At 49.5% G+C, this 27,436-nt stretch overlaps 2 protein-coding genes and 1 pseudogene across 2 annotated transcripts in view; 2 read left to right on the forward strand and 1 right to left on the reverse strand.

Moving 5' to 3' along the window:
- Window positions 1-341, reverse strand: part of Tbc1d22a (TBC1 domain family member 22A) — a 273,067-nt gene extending 272,726 nt beyond the window's left edge. Inside the window, exon 1 of the mRNA XM_028753701.1 lies at window positions 166-341. Coding sequence (XP_028609534.1) covers window positions 166-227 — 62 coding nt within the window. The 5' untranslated portion in view covers window positions 228-341. The remainder of the gene's footprint in view (window positions 1-165) is intronic.
- Window positions 342-1,954: 1,613 nt separating this feature from the next.
- LOC114609381 lies at window positions 1,955-2,055 on the forward strand (annotated as a pseudogene).
- A 22,699-nt stretch (window positions 2,056-24,754) lies between these two features.
- Window positions 24,755-27,436, forward strand: part of Cerk (ceramide kinase) — a 43,651-nt gene continuing 40,969 nt past the window's right edge. Inside the window, exon 1 of the mRNA XM_028753702.1 lies at window positions 24,755-25,453. Coding sequence (XP_028609535.1) covers window positions 25,312-25,453 — 142 coding nt within the window. The 5' untranslated portion in view covers window positions 24,755-25,311. The remainder of the gene's footprint in view (window positions 25,454-27,436) is intronic.

The raw sequence follows: 27,436 nt of genomic DNA on the forward strand, positions 1-27,436 counted from the left end.
CCCACTGCCGACCCCTACTCCCCGAACCCCTCACATCGCCCAACAGTCTCCTTGGAGCCCAGGTTCCCTTCCTCAGGCTCCTACTCCACCCGCAGTCCAACAGGACAGCACGGCCACCTGACCTCTGACCCCTGACCCCGACCCGGCCCTCCCCGTCACACCCACCTGCCCGGGACCTTGCTGTTGCTGCGCTTCCAGAACTGCTTCCTGGCCCCGTCGCTGGCCATGGCCGCTCCACATCCCTCAGATCCGCAACCCTGACACCCAAGAGCGGCCGGTCCACCTCCAGCGGCCCTCTCCTGTGCCCCGGTGGCCCCTCAGAAACACCAGGACTCCAAAGCGTAGACCCAAGAGACGCTTCCGCCTCCGTCCGGAAGTTGTGACTCGGCGATTCCGGAAGTCCCGCCTTCGTTTCAGGCTGTGCTTGACGCTATGAAAAGGCGACGCTGGGACGTGTGCGTGGCTGTTGCGCAGAAAGGAAAGCAGAGTATTCGGGTTGCGTGTGTTCGGGCTGCACTAAGAACGTTCAGGTCGAGCGGCACGGGCTGAGACCGCTGGATCCCGGCCTCTGACCCCCGGGGCGGGTTGCCCACCATGAAGGCCGGAGTCGCGTGCGTCTGGGTCCGAGTTGGCCTTAGTTGGCTCGCAGCGGACTAGCAAGTGCCGAGAACCAGAAGGAGCAAAGCACAGATCCGGTCCCAGCTGCGGGCGAGCGGGCGGGCAGGTGGAAAGCCTCTCCCGCTGTGGTAGGGTCCTGGCCTCATCCCCAGGACATTGACCCCAGATCAGTAAACGCGGCACAGTGAAGTGGAGGAAGCAACTATCACCGGAGCCTATCTGACGCGGATCCCCCTAGACTTCAGCTGAAGAACGAATAGGCACAGAGGCATGAAGAATTCATCTTGCCGGCGCTCGCGTGCTTCTAAGTCCGCAGTAAAGTGTGCTTTAATTGTAAGATATATGCAAGATCCAAAAGCTTAGTATGGAAATGTTAATTATAATTTCACATTAAATGATACTTTATATATATTGGGTTCTGTAGACTATATTGTAAAGTTTACTTTCACTTTTTGCTGTGTAGCGTAGCTACTTGAAATTACTTATGTGGTTGGTGTAAAATTTCTATGGTCTTAGACTCAAGGTTGAGAGGCTTGCATATCCAGCCGGAGCTTTAGTGTAACACTGGTAGTGCCAACCGCCAGTTGTCTTTACTACTGAGAAACACGTTCACCACTGCTGTCTCCTGCCCTTTTTCTGCTTTTGATATGGTCTCCCTGTTTAGCCCAGGTCCTGACTATATTCTCAAGACCCAGTCTTCTAGACATATTGACAAGTGGTGTTGGTTTAGCACTTGGTGGATGCAAGAAATCACACTAAAGGACTTTGTATGGCTTAGCCCAGTTGTATGGCAGACTTGTCCTCAGTACTCAGAGCAGGGTGAATGGCCTAGCGCCCTGTATCTCAACTTTGTCCCCATTCTTTAAGAGTAAAGCCTTCTGCCACTTCTTAGAGACTACAGTAGCTACCTGACTCCATTTTGACTGCAGAAAGGGGTGGCCGTTGTTCCTCTTCATTCCCTGCACAGCCGTGGCCTCGGGAACTGAAATAGTACATCGTAAATGTTTGCTGCCTGGATGACAACCCCAGGGCTCTCCAGGAATCCCTTATGACACAAGCATGAGAACTTCAGGAAATACTAGGGACTGTGTCAACAGGTCCTGTGTGATCCCTTCAGGCACAACCTTTAGAACATAGCTTCAGCTTCTCCCTGGAATCCCATTTCTAATAGTCCTTGGAGTCTGAGAGAGCTGGCAAAACTAAGATTAATAACCATTTCCTGGCCTTGCCTAGAGAGCTACTTAAAAAAAAAAAAAAAAAACCTCAGTGGTACATAGCTATATCCCAGCTTCTCAAGAGGCTGAGGCAGAAGAATGGAAATTAAAAATTGGGTGTGCTCACTTCAGCGGGACATATACTAAAATTGGAATAATACAGAGATTGACATGGCCCTTACAAAAGGATGACACACAAACTGGTAATTTGTTCCTCTGTGTGTGTGTGTGTGTGTGTGTGTGTGTGTGTTAGGCAGAAGCCATTAGCCAACCTTAGATGTCTTCCACTATTGTTTGCCAACTTATCTTACTGTACCTGCTCTCATCAATTGCCTAGACTGTTCTAGGGAATCTCCCTTTCTCTGCCCGCCCAGCATGGAAGTTCTAGGACACACCAGGATTTTACATAATGCTAAGGATGCAAACCCAGGTCCATATGTTTATGCCACAGACACTTCCTATGAGCCATCTGACCACCCCAGTGTATCATGTTTTTAAAATAAAACCTGAGCATCGTGGCATAGGTGTATAATCCCAGCCATCAGAGGCTGCAGATAAAAGATCCTCAAGTTTAAGGTCAGCCTAGGGTTTATACAAAGACCCCCTCTCTGAAAAGAATTAAAGTACACATATTAAAAGCTGGGGACATAGTGGTAACAGTGCTTACCTAGCATGTGCAATACCTGGGGGAACACTTAGAATCCTTTCCTAGTGGAGTTCGAGAAGACCACAGGGGCCAGGCCTGGTGGCATGAGCCTTTGATCTCAGCACTTGGGAGGCAGAGACAGGAGGATCTCCATGAGTTCAAAGCCAGCCTGATCTTAGACCCTGACACACACACACAAAAAAAAAGGTAGGCTCCAGGGATCTCTTCCTAATCTCAGCCATGAGACCTCACCAGAGATAGGGGTCCCAGTAGCCTCAGAAATCTCCTGCAGGCCACATACCAAAGACTGTTCTCCCATTCTCTCCAGCTCAGTCTGGTTTATGCAAAGATTGAAAAAGCAAGGAGCCAGCAGGATGAGGAGGAACAGGGGAGCAGAAAGAAAGAAAGAAAGTGCTGTGTAAGAGCACAGGGGAATCTGTTGCAGTGACAGTGGTACCCTAAATTCAGCTGTCCACAGCCACTGGTAGGCTTTCCCACATGCTGGGAGTGAAGCCGAGATTAAATGTGCCTACAGCATAAGGTTATGTCCGGTCTGTGTCTTCTCCCTCAGACACTGTATTAGAGAACACACATTCATAGATGAAACAGGCTGGTGGGGAGGGCAGGGCAAAACAAACCCCTAGTGATCAGGGACAGCACTGTCCTTGACTGACAATCAGCAAGACAAAGTTAAGGTAGGAATATTTAGAAATGGCTATGGGAAGGGCAGACGTGGGATTCAAAAGGAGAGTGTAGGAGGATAGGTTTAAAAGTTACAGCAATGTGAAGTAGGACCTGTGCAAGAACCAGACAGGACAGAGTCCCAAATGCCTGAGGTGAGAAATGTGTTGAGTGGAACGGTTTTGGGAGGAAGACAGAGCCTGGCTGTGTTCTCAGGCTGATCTGATCCTCCCACTCAAGTATCTAGGACTGTAGGTGAAACATACAGTCAAGCAGCAGGTATAAGAGGCTTCTAGTCACTGAGGTTCAGACAAGCAAATGAAAAGCAGCAGTGTACTGTTTGACAAGGAAAAGACTGAAGAAAACTGTGAACGCCAAGACAGATGAAAATGTGGGTTTGTAAACAAAGACAAGCTTTTATGGCCTGCAGGAGGGGGTTCAAATGCATTCGATAACTTGGGCCATTTAAAAATTTCTAGTAGCTATTTTGCAATTCAGCAGTTTCCCTCAGGCTATGTACCCTGGAGCAGAGTACCCAGCTGTGCAAGGAAAAGAATGTTCATTTCCTCTTCTCTCCTGGTGGAGGTGGGGGTTGGAAGAAAAGCAATCAAAATGTCATCTGCGGGAGAATTGACAAATGAGTTTCCCCGCTAGAATACTCTGGTAATAAAAATAGATTCACTTTTACAGACATCGACATTAACTTCACGCGGTTGAGAGAAAAGGCTGTAATGGAGGCATATGGCACAGTACCATTTAGTAGCGTTCTGTTTTATTAATACCGGTTTTTAAAGCATGAGAATGCCAAAAGCCAAATCCAGAGGAGTGTTTGCCTCTGGGTGTTGGAACAATAATCAAAAAATTCCTAGGTTTCCTTGTGCTGTTGTGCTTGCATCTTAAAGCAGTCGACACTCAGGTGCTTGTGACAGTCGGTATGATTTTTCCACATCTGTGATCTCTGAGTGGACATTAGCATGTGTCTGAGCTCCTGCCCTGCTCTGCACTGAGCTGCAAATTCAAAGTAACTGAGAATAGGCAGGGTTCACTGGGAGGCTTGAGGGATGGGGAGGATGGTCACACCGGGTCTCTTATGACCATGGATTGAGGCCAAGTAGGTGAGACAGGACAAAATGAAAGAAGCACCGTTGCTTAAGGAAAGAGGAGAATCTGAGCCAATAGGTAATACAAACACCTCAGTGTAACTGCCGTGAGTCTGTGAGTGGAACGGCCATGTCTCGGCTATCCCAGCATCCCTTCCCGTTCCCCAGCTCTGACACTCTTCCCTCTCTCCCGTGATGTTCCTTGAGGACAATGGATTAACACAGATGTTTCCTTTAGGCCTGAGTACTCAATAGTCTCTCTTGAGTTGTTTTGAGTCTCTGAATTGACTGCTGTCTACTGCAAAGAGAGACTTCTCTGAACAAGGCAAAAAACACAAATGTTTAAAAGGCAGTTTGATAACATGTCCGTTTAGCAAAACAGCTAGAGTAGGTTTTTCCCTAGAGCCTATGACTTCCCCAGCCTGAACTTTTGACCAGGCATGAATTTTTTGCAGTAGCGGGCATGAATTCCCTCCTGTATAACAGGCTTCAAGTCTAATCTTAAAAGTGACTGATTAGCCTGTGACAGTCACACCACTCTGGTACAACTTGCCTAGCAGTTCGGGTACTATAGCATTCAGGGTCCCCCTGTGGCAAAGCCTGGAACATTCAGGACAGTTCCTCCTTATCTCTGGCTGTTGTGTTCTCTACACATTCTGCCCAAGAATTGTAAGCAAGATGAAAAGCTCTGGTTGACCCCAGGTCCCTCAGAGACTTACCCACCTGCATTTGCTCCATAGGAGCTGACATACTTCTGTGGCCGCTGCCCAGTATGAAGGAAGTGATGGTTTGGACGTGAGATGTCCCCGCAGGCTCCTGTGTGTAAATCCTTGGTCCCCAGCTGCTGGTGGCTTTAGGGAAATGTGAAACTTTTAGGAAGTGGGGTCTCACTAAGGCAAGCATATCACTAGGGTTACACTTAATGGAAGTAGCCTGGCCCAAGCTCTCTCCACCTCCTAGCTGCCTATACAATGTAATCAGACTGGGACCACTCCTACTGTACCCTCTCAAACCACGAGTCAAGATCAATCCTTCCTCCCTTATCTAAGTGTTCTTCTCACTACAACAACAAAGCAGGAAGCATGTGATGAAGACTGGTCAGTGTATTAAATGTCTGTCAAAAATACAGTTGAAATGAAAAAAAGTATCTGTAGCATGTCTGAAGAGGAGTTAATATACACAAACCTTGTAAGTAAGATCATCAAAAAAATCCACACAGGGGCCTGGAGAGATGGTTCAGGGGTTAAGAGCACTGACTGCTCTTCCAGAGGGTCTTGAGTTCAATTCCCAGCAACCACATGGTGGCTCACAATCATCTGTAATGGAATCCATCGCCCTCTTCTGGTGTCTGAAGACAGCAACAGTGCACTCATACATAAAATAAACAATTTTTTTTAAAAAAATCCATACAGGAAATAGATACAATTTTTATAATTAAGTATGTGTTTTAAGAAAAGCAAAATGAATCAACACTTTAAAAAGGAAATACAAAATGTAAACAAGTAAAAGCAGGACACATGGCACAAACCTGTAATGTCAGCAGCACCCAAGAAGCACAAACAGAAAGGCCTGCCTGGGCAGCACAGTGATACCATCGCTCAAAAAGAAAATGAGACTTAAAAAGCTAACAGAAAATACATGAAATAGCATTCATCTCTAGATTGACAAAGACGAAAAAGAATGATGTATAGCCAGGTACCCAAGAGACTGAGGAAAAGGATTGCAAGTTCAAGGCCAGCATGTAAAACTTAGCAGTAAAGTTTAAACTTTAAAAGGACTGTGGATATAATTCTGGATAGGATGATTACCTACCAGGCTTGAGGAGCCAGGTTCAACACTTTCAGTGACAGAATAGGTATGGAGGTGCATGCCTTTAATCATATCACTTGAGCAGGCAGGTGGATTTCTGTGAGTTCAAGGCCAGCCTGCTCTACATACAGAGTTCCAGGACAGCCCAGGGCTACATAACAAGACCCTTTCTCTAAACAAATAATACTCAGTAAAAGTCACACACACACACACACACACACACACACACGACAAGGCTATTATGACTGCTGAGAAGCATCACAGTCGTTGAGAGCATAAACCAGGACCACATTTCTGCAGTGCCATTTGACAAGCTAGATGAGTTCTGAACTCTACAAATGTACAAACTTCTTGCACTTCAGTGTCTAGGAGTTTACCCTAAAGAACTGAACAAAGGGACACACATCTTCAGTGCCATCTCTACCACTATTGAAAACTGAAAAATCACAGTCATACGTCCAACTGTAAAAGCACTGGGACTAAATGAAATGTGGCACGGCTGCCAGTGCAGGGCAGAAGAACCTTCAAAATAAAAACTGTCTCAAAATAAAAAGTAAAAAGAACCTGGGCTGGGATAAAGGCAGAGCTCAGTAGTCATGAGGGCCTAGGTCACCAGAAGAATAGAAATCATTTATAGGCTACTATTAATTGAAAAGTCGTATTTCCATCGTTTGTTAGATTGTGTTATATGTGTAGACTGAAAAGATTCTAGAACTCCATTGTATGAGTTAAAATGTTTCCAGATAAACAAGACATACACTGACTTAAACAATTACAGGAAGTTACTGGTTGAACAATGGAAAAAGAAGGTAGGAATAAGTGACATTTGGATATAGCCAGCCCAGGCTGCAGGTCCACTTAGGAACCAGGCTCTTGTCTCTGGCCTCCTTCCTGTGGTAATAAAAGCTGCAAATTGGCTTCCCTAATGATCATAGGATGGCTGCCAGTACCCACTGGAGCTGCAGGCATTCTAGTTCAGAGCCACTAAGAGCTTGCCGTGTGGTAATGAATCCATTCCTAAGCCAGGTGTGGTGCCCAGGTAGATACCTGCACTGCCTGGCTTCAGCTTAGATATCAGTTGTCTCTCTGTAGCTACAGGTTCCACGTCTGACTTTGGTTATTATCTTTCCCTAAGTAGAACAGTGTGACAACTACCTCATAGAGTTGCATTGTATTGGGTATTATGTAATCTATGACTAAAGTCCATGGGAAGGTATTTATAGGCTCTGTGCAAATACTGTACTGTATCTGTGTGTGTGTGTGTGTGTGTGTGTGCACATACATGTGAGTGTTCACGCCACTTGTGTCCACATACATGAAGAGTCCAAGTCAAATATCTTGTTCAGTACCTCTCCACCTTATTTTTTGGGACAGAGTCTCTCATTGAACCTGGAACACACTGATTTGGCTATCGTAGCCAGCAAATGCCAGGAGCCCCTCTGTTAATACCTCCACAGCCCTGGAATTACAGACGTGAGCCACTGTGCCCAGTTTTTTTACATGTGCAGCAAACACTTAGCTGAGTAAGCCATTTCCCTAGCCATGCTGACACATCTGGTAATTATTGAGGGGAAAGGGGGTCTGTAGTCTCCACGGATGCTAAAGGCTGTCTGAACTTGCCATCCCTAAAGCAATCACTCTGAAGAGGCAGGCCCGTACTCTGATTGGTTTATACCACTCACCCCTGGACACCGAGTTTGGGCAGCCCCTCTCCATCCCCCAAGTTCACTAAAATGCAGGGCTTTGTGGGAGATGGATGGTCATTCGAATTCACTTCAACAAAACACCATCGTGTTAATAATCCCACATGGGTTGGAGGTTAGCTAGGGGCAAGTTATCTATCAGGACACATGTAATATATTACCAGTTTCAGAAATTTCTTAAAAAGCTTGCCTTGCGCGATCACTCATCAATTTTACTGTGAAGCTTTCCCATAGAAGAGGCTAGCCATGCCTTTTTCTTTTCCTTTTTCATTTTTTTTTAGATTTAAATTTATTTTAATTTATGTGATGGTACTTTGCCTGAATGCATGTCTGTGCATCATGTGCATGCAGTACCCACAGAGGCCAGAAGAGGGCATTGGATTCCCTGGAAGTGGAGTTACAGACCACGTGAGCCACTGTGAAGGTGCAGGAAATCCAACTTGGAGAAGAACACCCAATGCTCTTAACTGCTAGGCCGTCTCTCCAGAGCTGTCTTAGTTGGGGTATTATTGCTGTGAAGAGACACCATGACTAAGGCAACTCTTACAAAGGACAACATTTAATTGGGGCTGACTTACAGTTTCAGAGGTTCAGTCCATTATCCTCATGGAGGGAAGCATGACAGCATGCAGGCAGACATGGTGCTGGAGAAGCCCATATCTACATCTTGATCTGAAGGCAGCCAGGAGGAGACTATCATACGCACTGAGTGAAGCCTGAGCATAGATACCTCAAAACCCACCCCCCACAGTGACACACGTCCTCCAACAAGGCCACACCTACTCTAACAAGGCCACGCCTCCTACTAGTACAACTCCCCATGGGCCAGGCATTCAGACACATGAGTCTATGGGAGCCAAACCTATGCAAACCACCACAGCAGCCCATTGTAATTTCTTCACATCAGTGTCTCCCGTTCCTGGTGAGGTTTGCTCGCTGAGGTTTTCTGCAAGTGGGGTTTGGAGAGTTCCATCCTTTGAGATGCCTGATAGTTTGTCTATTTTCTATTCATATTTAAATTGTCTTATTGTAAAAACAAAAGAGGATCCAGGGCAGGGATTCTAGAGGGCCGTATCTGGTACACTGAGCAAGCCGGGGACCAGGGGGGGCCCCCCGCTTTCAGGAGGAATGTACCACTGGCAAACAGGTAAGTCAGAAAGAGCTCCCCGGCAGCAGTGAGAATTCCTGCCCAGGAGCTACACACCCTGGTGAGCAGCCCCTCCAACCCCCTGCGCATGGCTCCTTAGTATTGTCTCAACCTCACTGACCCCAGGCTCTCCAGAGTGACACATGAAGAAGCAGTGAGTGTCTGACCCTGTGAGTTGTCCCCAAAGGCAACAGCTGTCAAATGGGAGGCTCAGGGTGCAGGATGGGGGGTTGGGGGCTGTTCCTTGTTTTGTGCAGGAGGATGTCTACACAGAGGGAGAACAAACTCTTGCTCATGCGGCAGTTAAAAGGAAGGGAAACATCAATGGAGGTTTTGCAACCTGGATCCAACTCTTCCCGAGTCCCTCTCTCCTTGCTCTTAATTACAGGAAAATGTTATGGTGACCTTGATGACACACAAGTGCAGCTGGGAAGAGACCCTGGAGGCCAATCCTGGGCAGGCTCCACCCTCAACTCCCCCCTCCCACTTTCTACCCCCTTGCATCCTTGAGTGACTGTGGTCTTCACAACTCCAGGTACTGAAGAAGAGAACAGGCCCCTAGGGTGGAAACACCCAGCCTCCACCACATCTGTAACCCAAGGGCTATGAAGGTAGTAACAGAGGCCATGACTCTGACTCAGGCCAGGGTCAGACCAGCCACTAGCCCTCTCTTGCTATGAGACAAAGGATTGGGCTAAGGGCAGCCTGTGACCAGGGAAGAGCCCTATTCAGAAAGAATGAATGTCTTAGGTTGCTTGGGGTGGAACTGCTCAATAAGAAAACATGAGATGACAAGCCTGGACAGTGTTAGGGAGCCCCATGGAAGCAGGACTTCTTATGCCTGCATGGAACCCAAGTCCTCCCCTAACCAGTTTTCTGGTTTTTCTGAGACAGGATTTCACTGTAGACCAGCCTGGTCTTAAACTCACAGCCTCAGGGCTGGGTCACGTTGCTTCCACCATAGTCCTTCATGGTGCAGACTTGATATTGTTGGGAGGGGTGGAGATGTGGCCTGGGTTTCACCTTTCCTGCCTATAACATGGAGATTATGGCTTCTGCCCTGCCCAACTCACAGACCTTCTGTCAAGATCTGGGGGTGGGGGGAGGCAGAAGAGTGGGGAAAGAATTGGAGTAGAGAGGGGAGAGGATAAAGGGGACAGAAAGCTGAGTCAGAGCCTCCTTTTGTTTAAAGCCTAAATTGAGCAACTGGATAGATCCTTAACCCTAGGTTAACCCCTCTGGGCTCTCGGCTCAGGGCTTGTCCCTAAGGGCTGTCAGAGATGGAATGTGGCTTTCAGGCACCAGGCAGATGCCAGGGAGGGCATGGCAGACAGAGCAGGAGCCAGGCTTGAGAGGACGCCCTACTCACTTCCTTATTTCTCTCCTATTCCTGTCAGTCACTGGCCCCAGATGCTGTTATTGCCTGTTCCAGCCACAGCTGGTTTTCCAAGTGCCCTGCCCATGACACAGCAGGGACTACGCAAGCCAAGGGAGAGGACCCTGACTCCCACCAGCTTCCCCCAGGAATCACACACACACACACACACACACACACCACATACACACTGGCTACCCGTTCTCCTCCAGAGAAGTGTGGTCCATCACATGGTGGTGGCTCAAGAACCAGCAGTGGCTCCCAGTGTCTATGGGCTGACTCTGCTGTTAGGTTCAGACTTCTCAAAGGGTTCCTCTTTTTTTTTTCCCTTTCCCCAGTGCTCTCTGTATTGACTCCAGGACCTTTTCAACCTATTGCTGAGACCCCCTGAAACCTCACAGCCCCAGGGTCTCCAACCCCTGTTTCCAGGGTCTACTTCTCCAGTTTGTGCCTTTCACCAGAAGCTTCCCAGTACCGAATGCCAGTGGATTTGATGCTGTCTTTCTGGAGCATCTGTAAGATCTCAGAGCTGTCTCTTAGGTGGTCCAAGCTTCATGGGACTCAAGCATAACCTAGCCAGCCTCTCTCTGAGCCTAACCACGCCCATCTGTAAAAGAGCGAACCAGCTCCATCTTGCATACCTCATAAGTAAAGATCAAAACAGTAATAACTGGGGAATTGCCCTAGTGAGATGAAATCTCCTGCCAACTCCTGGGACTAAGATTTAGTTAGTACAAGACAACTCAGCAGACACCTCTTCCAAGAAGGATTCTGAGAATCACTAGGAGTGAGGGTCCCCAGTACTCAACAGAACCTCCTCAAGTCAGTGAGCGATCAGATGGTACTATGCCAGGCTCAGTCTCACTTCCTTAAGGCACGATGCATGGGTGAGTGGTCACAGAGGACTCCTGCCCTGGCTGTCAGCTCCTCCTGCTGTCCTTCTGCAGAAACTGTTCCTCCCCATGGAATGGTGGCAGCCTGGCAAAGGGTCTCTTTCTTTTTCCTTTTTATTTAACTTTTTATTGATTCTTTGTGAAGGTCACATCATACACCCCAACCCCACTCATCCCTTCGTCCCTTCGTACCCATCCTCCGCCCTTGCAACCTCCCCCTCAAAAAAATAAATAAAAATAAAAAGCAAGGGCTGGAGAGATGGCTCAGTGGTTAAGAGCACTGACTGCTCTGCCAGAGGTCCTAAGTTCAATTCCCAGCAACCACATGGTGGCTCACAACCATCTGCAATAGGATCTGATGCACTCTCAGAGTGTGTGTCTGAAGACAGCTGCAGTGTATTCATATAAATAAAACATAAATAAGTCTTTTTTTTTTTTGGTTTGGTTTTTCGAGAAAGAGTTTCTCTGTGTAGCCCTGGCTGTCCTGGAACTCACTCTGTAGACCAGGCTAGCCTCGAACTCTCGAACTCAGAAATCAGCCTGCCTCTGCCTCCCAAGTGCTAGGATTAAAGGTGTGCGGCACCACCGCTCGGCATAAATAAATCTTTTAAAAAAATAGAAAACAAAGACAAAGCAAAAAGAATCCCCCCAATAAACAAAAGTCTTCTCAAAGAAGCTGTAGTGTGTCACAGCGTGTCACACCACATATTCGGTTTTTTGTGCACACATCTTTACTTGCAATGAGTCATTGGTTTGGTTGGAGGCCTCTGGCTTCTGCTATGCTATCTACACTGAATCTTCACCAGAACTCCTCTCCAACATCCTGTTGTCCTTTAGATCCTGCAGGACCTGCAGGGGGTCTTTTCTAATGTCTCCCTGTGGCTAGAGTCACAATGACTCACTGTCATATTTGCTTCAGGCTATTTCCTTTTCTAGAGAGGAAGAGGGTAGATTTCTTTCTGTACAAGTTTAGGCAGGAAGCAAAGCAAGCTCTGTGAACCTAAAACTTGCCTCTCGGACACAGACTTGTTGCTCCCTGGACTGTCACAGAATGTACACAACAAACAGCACTCGACCAAGTGACTGGGGGCCAAGGATACAATCAGAAAGCCTTAGAGAGTCACAGACAGTGGGGAATTCCATTGCTTCACCCTGAACAGTCCCCTTGCAAGTGGGCAAGCTAAGGCCTAAAGACCAGCGAATCATTCAAGCAAGTCATGTAGCCTTCATCGCTAGCTGAGGCTACGGCTGGAGCCCCTCTACTCTGTATGTGTATGTGTGCATGTGCATTTACACGTATGTGTGCACATGTGGCAGAGGGTATGTATAGAGGGCACAGATTGGTGTCAGGTGTTTGGTGTGGGGGAAGGGGGTACCTCTGCAGGCCCATGCTGAGGCATCCCTTCCCTCTGAGGGACCAGACACACCCGATGGTATAGTATAAAATAGAGTTTATTCAGGGCATGGGGAGGGAAGTTGAGAAAGTAGGTGAGACAGAGAGAGAGTAAAGGAGTAGAGGCAGGCCATGAGCACATGGAGAAAGAGAAGGGAGGGGAATGGGGACAGAGAGGGTAAGGGACAAGAGGACAGAGCAGGAGCAAGAAGGCAAGAGAGAGGAGGAGGAGGTCAAGCAGCCCCCTTTTTCTTTTTTTTTTTTTTTTTTTGATTTTTTGAGACAGGGTTCCTCTGTGTAGTCCTGGCTGTCCTGGAACTCACTCTGTAGACCAGGCTGGCCTTGAACTCAGAAATCTGCCTGCCTCTGCCTCCCAAGTGCTGAGATTAAAGGTGTGCACCACCACCGCCCGGCTTTTTTTTTTAAGCAGCCCCTTTTATAGTGAGTCAGGCACACCTGGCTGTTGCCAGGTAACTGTGAGGTGGAACCTAGACAAAATGCCAACATCAGGTACCTACCTCAGTTTCTTTCCACCTTGCTTTTTCTTCTTTTTTTTTCTTTCACAGAACCTGAACCTGAGCAAACACCAGGGATGCCCCTGTCTCCACCTCCAACGTTTTTTGAGTGGGCTCTGGGGTTTGAACTTGAACCCTCATGCTTCTGTGGCTGGCACTTTACCAACTGGAGCCACCTCCCCAGCTCTACGCTTTGTTTCTATTTTAAACAATTAGTTAACCATTCATTAGTTCATTTATGTTCACAGTGCTGGAGATGAAGCCCAGAGCTTTGTGACTGTTTTGATGCCGAGCCACGCCCTATCTCTGCCTCTCCACTCTGGTGAGAGTGAGCACCCTCCTCCCTCCAAGGGAGGCAGAACAAAAGAGAGAGGACCATGGGTGGGACAGAATAAGGCCCCCACTATGTTGTACTGTCCAGTTTGAGAACCAGCTGGGTTTGATCATGTCACTGAGGATATGCAGGGATATGTGAAATATGCAGGTTCTTTCCTTGTCCAGCCCCAAACTTACAGAATCAGCATCAGTATGTGAGGGAGGGTCAGGGGGTGTTGTGCCTCCTCACCCTGATGCTCTCATGAGCAAGTGGCACAGTTCCATGTGTTCCCCAGGGGAAGGGACCTCACACTCCTGCCCATCACGGGAGGAAGAGTGGATGGAATTTTCCACATCCCAGACTGTCAGCGGCTGTGGCCCATTTGCAAGCCGTGCTGATGAGCTAATTAGAGCTGCTGGTCTATTTCTGCTCAGTACCTAAATGAGGTCACCAGCCTGGTGTGCCTGCGAGGAGCCTGGTGAGGAGACTAAGGGTGGCTGGGCCAGCGGGCAGGCTTCATCTCTGAGGAGGGCTGTGGGACCTGGAATTTTGGATTTAGGACTGAATATTGGATGGAGGTCTCAAAGTGATGAAGCCAGGCTTGTCCCAGCAGAATAAGAGGAGTGCACCCCAGCCAGCCCAAATTGTCCTCATGTGGCTATGCCTAGTTTCTATCTATCTATCTATCTATCTATCTATCTATCTATCTATCTATCTTAAAGATGTATATATTTTTTATTTATAAGAGTACACTGCAGACACACACACCAGAAGAGGGCATCAGATCCCATTACAGATGGTTGTGAGTCACCGTGTGGTTGCTGGGAATTGAACTCAGGACCTCTGGCAGAGCAGTCAGTGCTCTTAACCGCTGAGCCATCTCTCCAGCCCTCTTTGTTTCTTTTTAAGACATGGTTTCTATGTGTAGATCTGGCTGTCCTGGAACTCACTCTGTAGACCAGGCTGGCCTTGAACTCAGAGATCCACCTGCCTCTGCCTCCTGAATGCTGAGATCAAATGCATGTGCCAACACCATGTCTTAGGAACTCCTCCTTCATGCCCCACAAAAGACCAGCATCTGGGTCCTTGCATTGCTCCTCCTCTCCGCATCAGCAAGCCCCGCCCTCCCCCGTGTGGGACAGGAACCTGCACGTGTGGGTGACCACAACTGCCATGTTAACCTGGCACTCACTCCAGAGGCCTTTCTACCCCTAACACCAGGCTCAGGGAATCATGATTTTTATGACTCCCAGATGTCTCCACTGTGCCCCCAAACTGTGGGGTCTCATTTTGTGGATTCCTTTAGTGAGCTCTGCACTATATCAAGTGCTGTGTGTATACTGGCTACCCTAGACAGCAGCATGGCATCCCATATGGTGGGTCTTAAGGTCTATGTTTACAGAGTATGGAAGCAATGTATGGTGTTTTTTCAGGGATGCATTTGGCAATGTCCGGAGGTGGTTCATTCTTATCATACTGGGAACCATTACGGGCATCTAGTGAGTAGAAGCATCCCACAGTGCTGGAGACAGCCCCGCCACAAGGAAGGTAATACTTGCCTGAGAGATGCTGGTGAGGGCACTCGGTTACTGGCAGGCAGAGCCTGGGTTTGAGTTCTAGTCTTTGCCCACTTGGATCTGTGATTTGACTCTCAGTTCTCATGCAGAAAAGCTGAGGCTTCAAAGGAGGAATGAGGGCAGACTCTTATCACTAACAGACACAAAACTGGGTCTCCAAAGCCACCCTTCCCTCTCTAGAACACTGCTATCCTCCTGGCTGTCTTGCCAGGGCCATAGTGTCCTCTTGGGATCCCCTCTTGCGCCAGCTGTCCTTACATGTTGTGGATAGCAAGGCCACTAGTCACCCACAGAGCTGCTTTGGAGAAGAGAGCCTGGAGGGACAGCTTAATGATGTTGGCACAGTAGGTGCACATCAGGGCTGTCCTGGTAAACAGAGGCATGGGGCTCCCTGGGCAGAGCAACGGTCACATGCTCAGTGAGCAGCAGTCTCAAATGTAACCTCCGGCCTAGACACACAACCCCATTGGCTTCTTGGAACACTTTTCTCACACAACAACAGGCACCCACCCACCCAGACATGATGCTAGGCGTATGTGGGACCCAGTCCCTTATTGCCCACACCCTGTTAATCACTATAGACCTCAGTTCTGCTTTAGAACCACCCTGATCCAATCTGCTCTGACTGGTCTAGAATACCCCAATCTGACACAGAAACTACCTATGTTTTTCTGTTTTATTTCCAGTGCTGGGAATCAAACCCAAGGAAGACAGAGAGGCAGACAGAGGTGGAACTGGAGAAGGGGATAGATAAACAGCAATGAGAAGTCAGATGAGAAGAAAGGTGTGTAAGCAATGCAGATGAGATCTGCTTTCTCACAGATAAGCTACGCCAAACTCAGTGAGGCAATTTACACCAACTATGATGCTTCAGTGTGAAAGCTGCTCTCACCTCAGTGGGGGTAGGAGACAAATTATCCCAAACCTAAATTTAAGTGACCGTAGCCCAGGAACACAGATTTATTTAGGCTACTCCAAACTCCGTGTTTCAACATGAAGTAGTTTCATGAACTTTTTATTGTCAAAAACGAAGAAAGTCATAAATCAAGGATGCCTTTTCAAGTACATTGGTGAGGGCATCAGAGAGACAGCTGCAGCAAAGTAATCTCAGCCACGGGCCGCAGATGCTGTCCAATTCTTCACTGTGAGGTTGGTGGAAGTAGTGGTCTGACAAGTCAACACATTCCAAGAGGGCTTTATCTGTTAGTCTTAAAGCATTAGGTTGGACCCAGAGGTGAACAAGGAACAGCTATCAGGGGCGTGAAGACAGTCCAGGATAATTGTAATGAGGTACTGGATCTGTAACATTCCGAGCTGTCTACAGTTAATCTGCCTTGTAGAAAGTTCGGTGGAAGGCACAGCTTCTTTTTGTGAGTTTTTGTTTCCAGATGGCTACAGCCATCAGGGAACCATAGCCAACAGAGGAGTCATGCAAAGGCTGGAAGCTTCTGCGCTCTTCTGGGCTTGTCAGGCAGTGAGGCTGAATGAGAAACAGTCTGTCGATACCTCAAACAGTTCAACAGAAAGGGGCAGAAGACACAACAATCCCATTCCTCTGTGTATCCACAACAACTCGTCCCTGGATGTCCAGAGGCACCTTATTCCTACAGCAGAAGAGTTCAGGCAACCGAATGCTAATCAGCTCATGAATGAATAATCAGTGCAGCAACCATGACAGGATACTAGTCAGCCGCAGGAAGAGTAGAGACAGACAGAAAACGTGGACAGACCTTGTCGTGGTTTAAATATGCTTGGCCCATTGAAAGTGGCACTACTAGGAGGTGTGGCCTTGTTGGAATGGGTGTGGTCTTGCTGGAGGAAATCTGTCACTGTGTGGGTGGGCTTTGAAGATCAAAATGCAGAACTCTCAGCTCCTTCTCCAGCACCATGTCTGCCTGGATGCTGCCATGCTTCCCAACATGATGACAACAGACTGAACCTCTAAACCTATAAGCCAGTCTCAATTAAATGTTGTCCTTATAAGAGTTGCCTTGGTCATGATGTCTCTTCACAGTAATAAAACCCTAAGACAGACCTTCAAAGTGTTATACTGGATGCTGAAACTGAGTCCCCTGTGCAGTGACATGGAGACAGGAGCCTTTGAGGAAGAATTGTGACAATTGTAGGTCAACATCCCCTGTGAATGGATGCATGGCCCTGAGGGCTTGAGGGAGCTGGCTTAGGGCCTCTCTGCTCTCCTATTTCTCCACCACATGAGGACAAAGTGTTTATGCCTTTGACCCTTCTGTCCTTTCTGCCCTGTCTGAGGACTTCACTGAATGCTGGACCTGCCAGCACTTTGGGTTTTTTGACTGCCCAGCCTCCAGTCTATGAGCATGATGGATTCCTGTTGTTCATAAATCATTAGGTCCCAGCCAGGCATGGTGGCACGTGCCTATAATGCCAGCACCCAGGAGGTTTGCTGCAATTTTGAGGCTAGCCTGGGCTGTATAATGAGTTTCAGGTCAGTTTGGGTTACAACCTGAGACCTTGAGTGAATTATTGGAATTATTCAGTCCCCAGTTTTGTGGCAGCAGAAGTGACTAAGACAAAAAGTCAGTGGTTCTCAACCTTCCTCGTGCAGTGATCCTTTAATGCTGTACCTCATTTGGTGACCCAACCATAAAGTTATCACTACTTCGTAACTGTAATGTTGCTATTGTTATGAATCATAATGTAAATATCTGTGTTTTCCTATGGCTTTAGGCCACCCCTGTGAAAGCGTCATTTGACCCCCAATGGGTTGAGAAGCACTGCACTAAGTGGAAGTCAGACAGAAAGGCCACTTAGTAAGACTGGAAGTGTAATCGCATGGTAAGGCATTTCTATAGTATGTGCAAGGCTCGTTCTGTTCCCAGCTGGGAGTTGGGGGAGGGGCAGCATGTGATTCTACTTTATGAAAAATCTAGAACAGGAGAAGGCAGACAGAAATGAGATTAGTGGTTTCCTGGGAAGGTACAGGGCAGGATCCAGAGTGGTGTCTCAGGGGTACAGGAGTAATTTATGGGAAATGAAGCTTTTGCTTCCATGGTGAAGGTATTGATAAGCCTTAACTGAGCGAACAACCAGGAACATGAGTCATATCGTTCATTGACTCAGCAACTGAAACAGAAGGGCTTCAGGATGGGGCTCTTCTGTTTGTCCCTCTGACCGTGGTACTTTTCTAATCCCTGACTATCCCTACCCGCTTCTCCCATCAGCACCAGGCTGCAGCTTCCCCTGTGGGGCCTGGGTCTCCAGGGTAATCTGGTAGCCTGGATTTGAGGGCTGCCATAAGAGGTTTTCCCTGCTGGCGGGAAGATTCCAGTGCAACCTGTTCGGTCCACTCTCACCCAGCATGTCCGCATCCAGCGTGCACATGCTTCCAACAGAAGCATCATGTCTCAGGCTTCTGTATCCTTCCTGTCTGCATTTACATACAATGCTATCATGCCTTCATCCATCTCTGTCACCTTTTAAGTCTATCTTAACTCTATGCTGCTAATCCAGCCAGCACAGACTGACCTCTGGATGCCCCAGTCTATGCCAGGACTGTATCATGTTGCAAAACACTTTCCACCTTAAAACCAAATCCATTACTATCTTATAGTCATTCATAAAAATGTCATTTTCTGTCTTCTCTTGAAAACTCTGCCGAGCTAGTCACCAGGGTCCTTGTCCCTAACTGGCAACAAATGATTGGAGCTTCACAGCCCTGTCACCTTTTGACAGGCAGGTCTCTGCAGGGGAAGAGTATGGCCCTGCTCGTTGCAGAAGCCACAGTGAGCTGGCCTACATAGAACTGAGTGTCAAGGGCTGACGGAGACCATCAGAAGTGACAGGCCTGGGAGGAGGATGGTTTAGGGAAGTGGGGTTTCTTGGGGGGGTGGGGTGGGGATGGAGTCACTGGGTCAGCAGAACAGCTCAACAGGCAAAACCACCAACCCTGATGACCTGTGTTTGATCCCCATGCTCTACATGATAGAAGAGAACTGACTCCTGCAAGTTGTCCTCTGACCTCCTGGACACATACGTGTACATACGCATGCACTCACACTAGCACTCAGACTTGCACACACAGGCGTTACAGCTTCGGTTTCCCAGTCTGTAAGGTAACGGGGTGAGTAGCATGAGTCTTTCTGATCTCACATGGTCAGTATTATTCTCAAGGTGCAGCACTGCCTTTCAATTCAGGTTTCCTCACTCCTCACTCCCCACTCCCCACTCCCCACTCCCCATCCTAGGCTTCTGAAAGTCTGTTGAGGGTGGTAGAGTTGACCCCTCATCTTCTTGGGTATCCTTGTTGGCCACCCATCCTTCTCTGTCAGCATTGCCCAGCAGTACCTTTAATGTGGCTTTTCTTGGGGCCAAAGTATCTTCTTTGCTACCCATGAGCACTGAGTTTAGTGGTATTCAGTTTCTACTGATCTTTTTCTTTTCTTTTTAGACTTTTAAAATCTCTTTTGGTTTTGTTTTGGGGTTGGATCCAATACTTCATTCCAAGTATTACAAAGCCTGTTGCCTGATGTGGCTTGTCTTATCTTTCTGAAATGGCCTTCTCCAGAAGGTGTTGCTTCTAAGATCCTGGGTGTCTTAATTAGGGTTTTACTGCTGTGAACAGACACCATGACCTATAAGGACAACATTTAATTGAGGCTGGCTTACAAGTATACAGGGTCAGTCCATTATCATCAAGACAGGAGCATGGCAGCATCCAGGCAGAGCTGAGAATTCTACATCTTCATCTGAAGGCTGCTAGTGGAAGACTGACTTCCAGGCAGCTAGGAGTAGAGTCTTAAAGCCCATGCCCACAGTGACACATCTACTCCAATAAGGCCGCACCTACTCCAAAAAAGCTACACCTCCAAAATAGTGCCACTCCCTGGGACAAGAATATACAAACCATCACACTGGGTTTGTCTGAAAGTGGCTTCCTCCTTGTACCTTCACTTGAACACAATAAGACAAGTGAAACATGCACAGGCTGAAGAAGGTCTCCCGCTCCTCCAAGTACCGATGAAGGGATAGCAATGACCTCTGTGTGCTCCCATCTCTTCTCTAAATCAGGGTCCCTAATGTTCAAATCCACCCAAGCAATTACCAGTATGCAAAGGCCACTCAGCTGAGTCTTGGAGAGTCACAAGTACCACTAATGGGCACTTCTGGTGGTGACTTTCACCCAACTCCCAAAACTGAACATTGTGGCAGCTTCTTCTCTCTGGAATGAGCCAAGGCTACATTGTATCATTTACTGAAGCCTGGGAGAGCCAGGTACACGTTCTGTTCCCTCCCTGAGTCCTCCCTGCCAGCACCAAGTCAGTCACCTCCCCATGACATGGTCAAGAGCTGTGGGTTCACAAGGCTCTCCATCATTCGTCAAGCTGCAGGGGAAAGCAGGGAAGAGATCCTCTGTAGCCCTGGCTGTCCTATAACTCACTCTGTAGATGAAGCTGGTCTCAGACTCACAGAGACCCACCTGGCTCTGCCTTCAGAGTTCTGGGATTAAAGGCCTGTGCCACCACTGTCCAGTTAAAGTTCACTTCCTAAGAGGTAGTGATTTTCCCAAGAGAGGCTGCCACAGAGCAAACTTCCTTCCTTGTGGGTTGGCATCCTGAGCAACTCACAGGATGCTCCCCATCTGGAAAGGAATGCAGACAGTGGCCAACAGGCTGACGGGCAGGGGAGGCCAGGCTCTGAATCTTTTTTTTTTTATTTGTTTTGTTTTGTTTTGTTCTGTTTTGTTTTGTTTTTCGAGACAGGGTTTCTCTGTATAGCCCTGGCTGTCCTGGAACTCACTCTGTAGACCAGGCTGACCTCAAACTCAGAAATCTGCCTGCCTCTGCCAACCAAGTTCTGAGAGTAAAGGCATGTGCCACTACTGCCCGGCTCAGGCTCTGAATCTTGTGGTTGTGTTACTTCCCGGTTCTCTTTTTTGTTTTGTAACCCTGGGCTCATCCCCTAAGCCCACAGAGCTGCTTCCTTCCTTGCCTTGTGTGCACAACACCCTGGGACTACATAAGCTTCAGCTAAGCAGAATACTCGGCTCCTGTCCCTGTTCAGGATAGGTCACCCCTGCGAGTCTAACAAACTTGCAGACTCAAAGCAAACCAAAGTCTGGCCTCTGCCTCTCCCAACTCCATTCCTAGACAGGGCACTCCCCCAGTTCTCCAGAGGAGTAAGTGCCCCAATCTCTGTCTCCAATATAGGATTATCCTGGCCAGATCTACCCTAAAGCCTTTCTAGGCTCTGTCACACTAAGGGCCACCTGCTCTTCAGTTCAGCCCTAAACTTCTTAGATGAGAGAGGGCACTTCTGCTAGAATATTCTTTTCCTACCTTCCCTCTTAAAGGTGGACTAACTGTCCCAATGAGGTGCCTGAGAAGTCAGCATGGCCACTGACAGCATTGAGCTTGGCTTATGCTACTTCCTAACTTCTCATTTCAACTCTGAGGTGCTGGAGGACAAGCGAGCCTGACTAGCCTCTCGTCTAACTGCTTTCCTCTGTCAACTTGAGCAGGTCAGTTTGGTTTCTTGAGTCTCTGTTTGCCGTCTGTTAAATGGAAGAGATAATGGGTGTTTCCAGTCATTGTCAGGGTCCTGAGGGCAGGTTAGAGTTGTGCATTTGATGACTCTCACGAGTCTGACTATCAAACACCAACCAGGCTTCCGAGCCCAGGACGTTTCTTCCAGGCAGTCAGCTCTGACAGCTAGTGTTTGCAAGGCTCTTCCTCGAAGGTGGAGGGCAGAGGGCAGCATTCCTGGCAGCCTGTGGGTATGGCCTGCCAGATCCCCCGGTCCCGCCCAACAGTGTTCCAGTTTCTGATGTCAATTAGTCCTGCTGACTTCATCAGGGAGGAAGCTTGGAAAGATAAGCAGGCAGGCCAAGTGTAAACAAGAGCAGAGGCTCTGGAGGGAGAGGAGCTCACGAAAGACTAAGTTGGAAGGTGCTGCCTCTTCAGTGAGTGACCCAGTGGGCGGGGTGCTCATGTTTAGTGGCAATATGTGGGACTAGACAGGACCTCAGGAGCCAGTCAACCCATGTGTTGGGTTGGCCTCCAGGAGGGAGGGTGCTGGCCACAGCTGGTCAGAATCCCAGATTTACGTGACCCAGAGCATCAGGTCAGAATCTGAATGCCTCAGCTTGACATAGGACAGGGGAGAAGGAGCAGGACAGTGTCTACCTCATGAGGGCTCCAGGCTGCTGGGGCTGGACCTATGTCCAGGTCTTCCTGTTCATATGGTTGGTCCCTCTAAACCTGGGGCCAACTGTGCATACACCAGGCCAGCGACAGGCTGGGGCATCATTGACTGTAAGGGAATCAGGCACTGGCTGAAGTTCTATGAGAGCCAGGAGCCTCAGCAGCACAAAGAGATGGCTGTGGGTAAGGAGAGTGGGTAGAAATTTTCCAAATAGACATGTAAGATGATGTTTGGATTAGGGCCCAGCAAGGGAAGGGTATACCAGTCAGGTAAGAGGTGAGCCAGGTAGCTTGGGAAGACATCAGGGGGATCTGGGTGTGCGCCCCAGTATAGAGGCCCACATCCCAGGACTGGTTCGGGCTGCATGGATGTTTCCAAGGCTCTGTCAGCTGCTCTGCCATCTGCTTTCACACCCAACAATTGATGAGCCCCAGGGGACTCAGAAGCAGCAAGGGTCTGGCAGCTGCTCTGGATAGAGAATCCTTCTTTCCTTCCACCCCCAGTGCTGTGCTCATTATGGTCCCCAGCCTGGAGGGCCTGAGCCTTTCCGTGCTGTCTACCTCAGCTTCCCAGAACACAGCCCTCATTAGGCTGCCCTCCCCTTGGCAGAGGCTCCCCAGCGAGTCAAGTCCTGGCACTGTAGCTACCCAGGCTGGCAGGCTAATACACTAGTTGGCCAGGGTCACCACACAACTGTAACACCCAGGAAGCCCAACACCAGGGGTCCAACCAGGCCAGTTCTCCTGAGGCTGTAGATGGCCATTCCTTGGTACTTGTCATAGTTTGTGTTCCATGTACATAGCCCTGGATCTGTGTTCAAATCTCCCCTATACTAAGTACACCAATTGACCTGAATTGAGACTACCTTAATGGTCTAATTTGTTGGTACATATGTGTTCTTATGTGTGCAGGTGCACATATATGGATGAGTGTGTTTGAAGGAGAAGTGGCAAGCTCTGTTCATGAACTAAGCTATGGCCCACCCCCACCCCCCAAAGCCCCTCATTGAGTCACCTCTTTAAAGGCCCTGTCTCCAAATAAGCCACTATCTAGGGCACTCAAGCTTGGTGCTTCAGAATTCAAATGGGGGAGGGATACACTTCAGCCCACAGTAGCCACGGGGGATCCTGGTTCTCACTACTGGGCTATAATCCACACAGGGGTCCCTCCTCAGGACTCTAGTATTTTGTGGTCCGTGTGGCTGTGTCTTCCTAGATGGAGGTCCTCTAGGACTAGGGTGGAGTCCAGTCCTCATGGATATAAACACTTACATATAAACACTGAATGAATTTCCTGGCGTGGTGGCTCATACCTTTACTCTCAGCTCTCGGGAGGCAAAGGGAGGTGGACCTTTAAGTTCAAGACTCTATAGAGTGAGCTCTGGGACAGTTAGGACTACCCAGAGAAACCCTGTCTCAAAAACCCCAATAATAATAATAATAATAATAATAATAATAATAATAATAATAATGTCCACATTTCCCAAGTCTCATCCCTACAGCTGTGGAAAGAAAGAGCTGAGGCAGCCCTTGCTTCAACTAACCACTGAGATAGATCAGGTCCAGCTTGCTCCAGGGTGGGGCTAGGATTCTGCCTGGGCCTAACCAATACTCCAGGGCCGTCAGGGAGCCTACAGCTGGGCTGGGCTTCCAGGAAGCAAGTGATTCATGGCTGTCCCTGCCCTGCAGATGGACACGGGGCACTGACAGGATCAGACCTGTACCTTAGCCCTCTGGTACCAGGCACAGGCAAGGTAGACTTGGCTAACTCTATCTCTGCAACAGCAGGAGAGCTGAAGGGGAGGGCAGGAGGCTCTCCAGTCGACTTAAAAGCTCACCCTGCTGTGAGGCTTAGCTCTGTCACACCAGAGCCCTGCACTCTTGGACCAGTTAGCCTCTCTGAGGAGACTCTTCCTTGGTCAGATGTGAACGGGTGCCACCATGAAACCAATATTTGAGTAGTAACATTATGTACAGGGACCATTTCCGACACTGGAGACCCAGTAAGGGACAAGGCCATATGCCCATAAGATTTTCACAGACATGGGTAGATATGCTTTGAGTACAGTGCTGAATTCTGCCCTGCTGTGCCTTGGGATGCTTTAGCTGGGGGAGACAGAGTCCAGGAAGATCTCCCTGAAGTCGACATGTTGAGCTTGTCCCATGTTTGTTTTTTTTTTTTTTTTTTTTGGTTTTTGTTTTGGTTTGGTTTTTCGAGACAGGGTTTCTCTGTGTAGCCCTGGCTATCCTGGAATTCACTCTGTAGACCAGGCTAGCCTCGAACTCTCGAACTCAGAAATCTGCCTGCCTCTGCCTCCCAAAGTGCTGGGATTAAAGGCGTGCGCCACCACCGCCCGGCGAGCTTGTCCCATGTTAAGCTGCATCAGGAACAGCAACTCTGGTTCCTTGGGAGGGAACAGTCAGGTGACTGACAGGAAGACTCCTTCTGTCTCTCTGGTGGCTGTAGACCCACAGCCATCCACTTACAAAGCTTTCACTCCCCTGGAAGGTAACCCCTGTCCTCTCCCTCTTAGCCTTCCTTTGCCTACTGGGACCAACCTGCAGGACTCTTGCTAGCCGCCAGGAGATCAAGACCTAAAAGGAGACGGATGCCCAAGGTCACATCGCTCGTGGGCGCACACCAGCAGTTCCAAGGCCTCCCGTCGCCTGAACAGGACCGCCCGGGCAACATTTCCGCGCTGCTGGGACTCCGCCTGTCCCTTTTTGCAGCCCTCCCCACCCTGTGGCGAGTACAGACCCAGCAGAGCCCAGGGATTGCAAGAACCACAGACTAGCGTGTTCAGCGCACCCGGCCGCTCCGACTGCCTTCCCCAGGGCCAGGCCCCTCAGTCCCCTCCTCCGACCCCTCCCGTTCCTTCCTAGGCCTTTTCTGCTCCTCAACCTAGGCTTCCTCGATCCTCTGTTTTTGATTCTTCTCTGTCCCCAAGTCCAGCCTCTCTTGTCCTCACCCTGGTCGCCTCCTCCCGGATCCCCGCCACCCTCTCTGCGTACCGGGTGACGCAGCGCCGCCTCCCGCTCCCGCCTCCCCGCGCCACCGCCGTGCAGACTGCAGGGGCCGCTAACGGTCCCGCGCCCCCCGGCGTCCGCGCGCCCCGCGCCCGGCGGACGAGGCCGCGCCGGCGGCGATGGGTGCGATGGGGGCAGCGGAGCCGCTGCAGTCCGTGCTGTGGGTGAAGCGGCAACGCTGTGCCGTCAGCCTGGAGCCCGCGCGGGCTCTGCTACGCTGGTGGCGGAGCCCGGAGCCCGGGCCCTCCGCGCCGGGTGCCGGTAAGTGTGGCCATCCCGGGTTGGCGGGGCCGGCGCTGCATCCACCCCCGGCCTGCGTAGCCGGAGCGCTCCGGGCAGGCTGGGATGGGGCGGAACTCGGAGGGAGGAGACCCGGGGTACGGGAAGAGGCGGCCGGGGCACCGAGGCGCGGGGAATCCGAGACGCAGAGCCCGGGTGCCGGGCGGTCTAAGTACTCCGCGGCCTCTGGCGGGGACTCGTCCGGGTGCTGAGAGCCCAGATACTCCTGTAACTGGGATGACAAAGCCTCTGGAGGTGCTGGAGGGGGAGGGGAAGAGCGGGCGTCCACAGTACCCCACCCCCCGAGCATCTGCGGGACCCCAAGGGAGGTCTGTTGCTGGTTGTACGGTGGGGATGGCTCTGGCACACCTGGACAGGACTGGTTTCTGGTCATCCCCTTCCTCCAATAAACTGAATCCAAATACAGACATGCTTCTCTATGGAAGAAGCCCAGAGGGGGCCCTGGCAGGGACTTCCTGAGATTAGGCAGTTGAGCAAGGGGCTTTGACTTTCTGATGGGGTGTGCACCCTGCTCAGAGGCCCTCAGGGTTGAAAGAGGAGTAGCTTAGGCTAGCATGGGGAAAGACGCAACCCACCCGCAGTGACTGAGATGGTGCAAGGACACTCACTGGTGCCACTCTCCTGGGCTTTGCTGCAGGTTATCTGGTGGCCAAGGGATTGGCCAAGATTTTAAAGATGTCATTCAGTCCTCCTTAAAAGGAGGATTACAGAAGATTATGTGTGAGCACCTGGGGTGGGGGCACCCAGGGCTGGCCTCGTAGATGTATTCCGTTTCACTCATTCCTTGCTCTCTTTTTTTTTTTTTTTTTTTTTTGAGACTTTTCCTATGTGGCTCAGGCCTGCCTCAAACTGGGATTACAGATGTGTGCCACCAAGCCCAACTTTTTATTCTCTCCCTCCTTCCCTCCTTCTCTCCCTCTCCCTCCTTCCCTCCCTTTTTCCCTCTCTCTCCCTTTCCCTCTCTCTTTCCCTCTCCCTCTCCCTCTCTTTTTCTTTGCTGGAAATGATAGAATCCAGGGCTTGTGGCTTGCTAAACACAGGCTTTAACTACCAAACCCCAAACATCCCCTGCAAGTTTCCCTTGAGTGCCGGCTAGGGACGAGCCTGGGGATTCTAGCCTAGTCACTGATGGAATGGGGCCTTTTCCACTTAAGAAGGCACAGAGGGACACATGGGGATGAGTGCATCTAATGAACTTGGTCCCTGAGAAGAACCTCCGAGGATAGGCATCAAGCTTGAGTCAAAAAGGGGTGGTCACTGACCAGTATAGGATGGGCTAAGCAGGCCTCACTTCCTTGGTGGCACTTGCCCAGAGAAACCCGGAGAGGCTGAGTGCTGATGGCAAATGATAAAGACGAGAAGAACCTCAAGACTCGGGTGTGTCAGGGTCAAGGTTTGTGGGGAAGAGCTGGAGAATAGGTTTTAGGACTCCCTCGGTTTGGCAGGCTGAAGTGGGCATTGGTCTTTATTGTAGGTATCAAGGGAGGCCCTGGACAATGGTTTCCAGCTTTTTTTTTTTTTTAAACAAAGACCTAGTGATCTCCTCAGGAAGGATAGAGAGGAGAGGCAGAGCAGAGCAGAGCAGAGTAGAAGGAAGGCAGTTGACTCAGTCTAGTGGGGACAATGGAGGTAGACAAGGTCGGGTGAAGTAGGACTGACTGTCACCTTGAGAAGGCACCTGTGGGAGAAGCATGGAGTTTTCTGTTAAAACTTGTTGAGAGTGGTAATGGTGGAAGTCAGGACTCCCTGCAGGACACTCTGAGTTTTGGCTGCCATTCATTCATTCATTCATTCATTCAACCCAGAATGGCTTTCTAGTGTCCTGTGGGTAGTTGGGACCATAAGTACGCTGGTATTGTGCTGTGAGGCTCTGCAGACTGAGTTGAAGGTAGGTAGGGCTAAGGTAGTCTCAGACTCGTGACCAACCTGGTTTCTGGCCTTGGG

This window comes from Grammomys surdaster, unplaced genomic scaffold (assembly GCF_004785775.1).
Source record: "Grammomys surdaster isolate TR1022 unplaced genomic scaffold, NIH_TR_1.0 125953, whole genome shotgun sequence".
Classification (NCBI taxonomy): Eukaryota; Metazoa; Chordata; class Mammalia; order Rodentia; family Muridae; genus Grammomys; species Grammomys surdaster.